This window comes from Furipterus horrens, unplaced genomic scaffold (genome assembly GCF_987537825.1).
Source record: "Furipterus horrens unplaced genomic scaffold, mFurHor1.1.pri manual_scaffold_2, whole genome shotgun sequence".
In the NCBI taxonomy this organism is placed as follows: Eukaryota; Metazoa; Chordata; class Mammalia; order Chiroptera; family Furipteridae; genus Furipterus; species Furipterus horrens.
This window is the reverse complement of record NW_028327172.1, coordinates 160,815,508-160,821,507: the sequence shown is the minus strand read 5'-3', so window position 1 is coordinate 160,821,507 and position 6,000 is coordinate 160,815,508. Positions and strand designations below refer to the sequence as shown.

At 39.2% G+C, this 6,000-nt stretch overlaps 1 protein-coding gene across 5 annotated transcripts in view; it reads left to right on the top strand.

Moving 5' to 3' along the window:
- Window positions 1-4,257: 4,257 nt before the first annotated feature.
- Window positions 4,258-6,000, top strand: part of LOC150019828 (platelet-derived growth factor D) — a 272,810-nt gene continuing 271,067 nt past the window's right edge. Inside the window, exon 1 of one of the 5 annotated variants that reach the window (XM_090268069.1) lies at window positions 4,258-4,764. In XM_090268069.1, the coding sequence (XP_090124195.1) occupies window positions 4,641-4,764 (124 nt within the window). In that variant the 5' untranslated portion in view covers window positions 4,258-4,640. The remainder of the gene's footprint in view (window positions 4,765-6,000) is intronic. The other 4 variants (XM_090268067.1, XM_090268072.1, XM_090268070.1 and 1 more) reach the window with 4 other exon arrangements.

Here is a 6,000-nt window from a genome sequence, read left to right as displayed (position 1 = left end):
GCTCCTCCTGACTTTTTAAATGTGTGACTGTGCTTTCCACCCACTGGCCACAGCCACTGTCACTGCTGCCTTCACAAAACATCCTCTGTGCCCCAGCTCTGCCCCTCTTACCTGTCTGGATGAGTATTTCTTCTTTATATCTTTGTTGGACTTCCATGCAGTTCAATTTTCTGGAGCTTATGGTTGTCTTTAGTTTTTAGGTAGTTGTATCCTTCTTAGTTGTGGAGAGAAATGCAGCATGTCTACCTACGCCTCCATCTTGACTGGAAGTCCAAATTTGTTATACTTTTAATCAACTGTATTTTATATATATAGTAATTTCTACCACTAAAACATGTTCTACTTTTCTGTAATTTTGTACATTTAGACCATTGATTTATTTAAAAGAAAATATAATTTTGAAAAATAAAAATAATTATTAGTGTTAAATGATAAACCAATTTTTTGAGCTATCATTTTATTTATATTAATGAAAATTTAAAATTTATAGACAAATTTTATTCTTATATATAATCAGACTTTCTAACAGCTGGTTAACATGCATTAGAGTTTGGTAAATATACATATATAGCACGTAGTAAAAAAAAAAAAAAAAAGATGAGTAAAACCCTGACAGGTGTGGCTCATGGGGTGGGTTTTGTCTTACAAACCAAAAGGTCTCCAGTTTGATTTCTGCTCAAGGCGCATGTTCAGGTTGCAGGCCAGGTCTCTGGTTGAGGGTGTGAAAGAGGCAATCAATCAATGTTTCTCTCACACATCGATATTTCTCTCCATCTCTTTCTCCCTCCCTTCCCCTCACTCTAAAACTAAATAAAGAAAATATTTTTAAAAATTATGAGCAAACGCAAGATTTTTTAAATAAAACACAATATTCAGATCTTTGAAAGTCTTGAAGGTAATCCATTATAGTGCTTCAATTTTATAGGAAGGAATCTAAGCCCATAAAAATTCAATATTAACCAAACTCATTAGTCTAGTGACAGAGCAGAATTTAGGATGTCATATCACAGTGTTTTACTTTTTCTGAGATCTAATGAGGAGAAGATAATAACAGAGTTATGTCCTCTTTGAATGGGCTAAGCTTCACAACATCCTGTCGATAGTGAGGAAAAAGGTCCTGCAATGAGTTGTAAGTTAGAAGTTTATTTAATTTAAAAAAAAAAAAAAAAAAGGCTCTGGCATGAGCCACTTGCAGAATAAGAAGGCTTCAAAGAGGCCATACCATCTTTCACTTCTTTTCCTCCATAACTTTTATGAGTTAGAGAAAGAAGACAAGCATATTTGAAAATGTAATGGAAAACATAATTTTTTTTGTCCTAATAATGTAAGGAAAAGAGTATATATGCTGAAGATAGTATCACATCCTAACCTATCCTTTAAATCAAATTATTACTGCTAGAATATTTGTTTGAGATAAATGCCATTTTAAATCAACATCTTATAATTTTTTTTTTTGAAAATTTCTAAACAGTACAGGTATCTTTTATAGTTTTATGAAAGTCATTGAACAAGGGCTAAATACCAAATAATTTATTTACATTATTCTGAGTAGTAATACATATTTATGGATCTGATTTCATTGTGTTGGTTCATGGTCTTCTAACCGACTATAGGCATTTAAAATATATTAGCAAATTCAGTATTGTGATAAGTTATTTTGAGATACAAGTGAAAAATAAGTTGAAACAGTTTATATTTTATCTTTATATCAGATCCTTCTCACTCTCTCAATATATTTTTATTAAGAACTTTTCTGTATACAATGATACCTTAGTTGGTATAATCAGTTTAATTTGGAAAAAATAATTATTAGGTAACATTTAAAACTAGGTTTAGCACAACTGGTTAAACTTGGGTGCCTAATTTTTTTGGTTTTATCATTGATTTTTGATATTTACTGACATTAAAAATAATCAAGGACATGCTGATTATATGTGATGTCCTTTACTTTTTTTAGCTAAATTATTTGACACTATGAATTCACAATGCCTTGTGAGCACACAGCACTCATTAGTCTTGGAAACAGTACTCTGTATACTCGTCAGCAGCCGTCCGTCTCGAGAGACGATGGTGTAGCTTCTTAAGAGTCTATCTGCACCGCCGAGAATGGCTGTGCAGTCCGACTCGGGAGTGACACGGTATCTGTCTCCTCCCATGTTGAATCGACATCTTGCGATGACGCTGGAGTGTCCTCTCCAGTGAAGCTGAAGCTACAGAGCCTGGGCAGGGTGATATGGAGGGTCTGCTGTTGCCCATGCAGCAGATCCCCCCTCTCTTCGCAGCTGAAGGGTCCAAGGGAAAGACGGAGTCAATACAGCTTGGCTTCAGGTGCGCCGCAGGAGTTGCCGGTGTTGACTACAACGTCAAACCGCCTTAGGGACTCCGGCTCTGGATTTTCTGTCGGGGTTTACTCCCTTAGCCTTTCCCCTGAAGAGGTATGCCGCAAGGCAGCGGAGGTTTTTTGGAATCAGAGTTTTCCTTCTCTGATGTGCCCTGACTGGAAGATCGAACCAGCGACACTTAGTTCGCAGGCCGACGCTCAATCCACTGAGCCAAACCAGCCAGGGGCACTCTGTATACTATAAATTTAATATTTAATATAATATATTTAAATAAATAATCCTCTAGCATTTTGATACTTCTTATTTTTTATACATCTTCATGTCAGGAATTGGGTATGAAATTTTGATAGGCATTTCCAACCACTTTTTAAAAATGGTATCATATATTTCATTTAACCCCGCAATCCAATCTCATCAATCTCTGACCCTTATGTTAATATAGACATGTTTTACTTGTCTATAGTCCTTCTCCAATAAAATGTAAACTCCAATGGATTAAAGACTTTTTCTCATACTTTCACTATTTTATTCCCCAGGGTCTTTAGTCTAGGGCATCACAAAAGAGGAAATTTAATGCTTAATACTTGTTGAATGAATAAATGATTGAATGCAGGTTTTATGGCTCTCCTTGATGCCTCTTCCAAGAATTGCTTATATCTTAAGATAGAGTAATCTGAACTTTTTTTCAGTGACTTTCAAACTTTCTTGATCATGCCCCACAGAATTAACATATCCCTGTGTTTATTTGTATGCGTGTGTGTGTTTGAAACAATACTTAACATTATTATCTGCAGTAAACCCTGATAATTAAATCTCTAAACTATTGTATTCCACACTATTATTTAAAGAATAATGCTTGAGCATAGAGTATTTTTAGAGCAGTGAAAACACTCTGTATGATACCATAATGATGAATATGTATGGTTATATATTTGTCCAAGCCCACAAAATGAACAAAACCAAGAGTGAATGAACAGTAATGTAACTTTTATGTATACCATACATAACCAAGAGTACCATCAGGCAAATTTGGGGCTTTTAGGAGGTGTTATGTAGGTTCATCAGTTTTAACAAATGTACTTCTCTGGTGGTGATGTTGATTATAGGAAGGCTGTACATGTGTGGACACAGAGAGTATGTGGGAAATCTGTATGTTTCACCCAGTTTTGCTATGAACATAAAACTGCTCTAAAATATAAAGTATTAATAAAAAAGAATAATGTTGGTCCTGATTTCACAACCCACAAACCAGCAGTTTGTAAAACACTATTTTAGACAAAAATGACAAGACTAGATCTCATGGGTGAACAGTTGAGAAATTATGTAAATTTGGACTTAGATTCAGCTACAAACAAAACAATATACTAAAATTATTTCATATAATTCTCAACCGGAACCATACAAACTAAGAGGAGATGGGGGTGGGGCATATGCAAACAGCCTGGATAATTTATTATACATACACATCACCACATGGGCCCATGACTACTAGAGCCCTGTGAGCTAGGAAGAACGGATTGCTGTTCTCCCTGAGAAATTACACTGACTCAGATAAGGTTATATCCACTGAAGTTCAAAGGAAAACACAGAATTGAGCTCCTCTGCAATTGCATTTTTCCACGTTTTCACTGAGTGAAATCTTGGCTAAGTAAAACTAGTCAAGATCATTGCAAACTAAACACTTCCAACTGCAGCCCCCTCGCCAGACCCCACTATCATCAGGGCTTGAGCTACATGTACCTTGTGAGTAAATGAGCCAGTCACTTCCAGAGAAGCACTGGAATTCTACGTTCTATTTCCTCCTGGCCACCTTGTTCTCTGCTCCCTTTCTGATCCAACGTCTAGGGCTAAGCCCACGGTAGTGGGAAGAGACCTGGCCCACCGTCAAATTGGGCATGTTCAAGCTGCAGAGCCGGTTTCAGCCTAGCCAGGGGAGCTGGACTGCTGGTGCGGCTGAGAGTCCGGGTGCCCGCAGCTCTGGGGCGGATCGCCGAGCCGCCCGCCCCCTGCAGCCTGTGCTGCAGCTGCTGGCCGCCGGAGGGGGCGAACAGACGTCAACCTGTTGTTTGTCCCGTCACCATTTATCAACTCTCAGCACTGCAAGGAAGTGCGGAACCCACACGCACTCAGAAAGTTGAGCATGCAGGAAGTTTGGGGAAAGCTAGGCGATTAGCACAACTGCCCAGGCCACCTCTGGAGGAGCGCAGGCGGCAGAAGCGCGGCGCGGCGCGGCGTCAGTCCCCGGAGTTTCTCCCAGATTTTTCTTAGAACGACGCTGTCCCTTGGTCGCTGATCCCAATGCTCCGGCTCATCCTCGTCTACACTCTAGTCTGCGCAAACTTTTGCAGCTTTCGGGACTCTTCTGCAGCTCCACAGAGTGCCACCATCAAAGCTTTGCGCAACGCCAACCTCAGAAGAGATGGTAAGAAAATTAGATTTTGTTTCTTCTAATAGTTTAAAAAATCACTTTTTGTTGTCATTGCGCGAGCACGCGTCCTCTCTCTCTTCTCCCTCCACCCCCATCTCTTTTCTCTCTCAAAATCTTTCATATGGTGAATGCATTGTTGTTGAGAGGGATGAGAGGTTCATGCCTGTCCCCAGTCCTGAGAGAGTCCCCTTTTCCGGAATGCGACTGAGAGGTATAGGATGCGTTCTGGAGGGGATCAGATGGGTCAGGTGGCTCATCTTCCTACACTCTAGAGAAGTCATTTTAGTACCCAATAGTCACTTATAACCAGAACCAGATTTGCAGAAAGTTGCAGGCTGTGCTGCCCATCGGTCAAGCTCTTAACCTTTTGAACTTGAAACTTGGATAGATGGGGTATTTATAATAGGCAGAAGGACTCAAGAATGACTTTCTCTGGTGATTTATTTTTTAGTGGGGGGAGAAGGAATGGTGCATTTCAGTCTTTCAGTCACATCTGGGACAGAGTGATAGGTATGTGTATATATATATATATATATATATATATATATGTAATATATCTACACGCGTGTGCACACACGCGCGCGCGCACACACACATATATTTATTTATTTATTTATTTATTTATTTACTTACTTACTTAGTTATTTATTTTGAGGAGATGGCTGTGTGCAGCATGTTGCCCATTCTGTCCCCAGGGTGACTTTCCCACTGGGGTTCAAAGTGGCTCAGGGACTGAGTCAGTGAGAATAGGGGTTATGGGGTACCATATGTACCACAGGGGTACCAGGTTTCTGCTATTAGTTTTCTTACACAGAAGGCTTTCCAACTGTTTGCAAAAAGCAAAGCTCTTTAAACAGCTATTCTAAGCAAGGTCTCAAGCAGGCTGTGTGTTTTCCCTCACTCCGGAGAACACCTGGGTCATTGGGTCCCAGAGATTTTAATTGAGTTTATTCATTTTCTGGGCTTCCACCAAGACCTGAAGTTGATTTATTTCTCAATTCTCAACTACAGCTGATATTGCCAGCATTTTGCAGCTGTTTCTGCCATCTACCTGAACTAAGCCATAGTCTTGTGTTTTTCCTTCATCAATAATATCTTTCTCTTCCTCTGCTTGCTTAAAGTTCTAACACATCTCCTAAGAAGATCACCAAGCTAATCTTAATGGTGTCACTGTATGAGCTGGCAATATTTGATTGTTCTCTGGTAAATTCATATTAGCCACCTTATTCC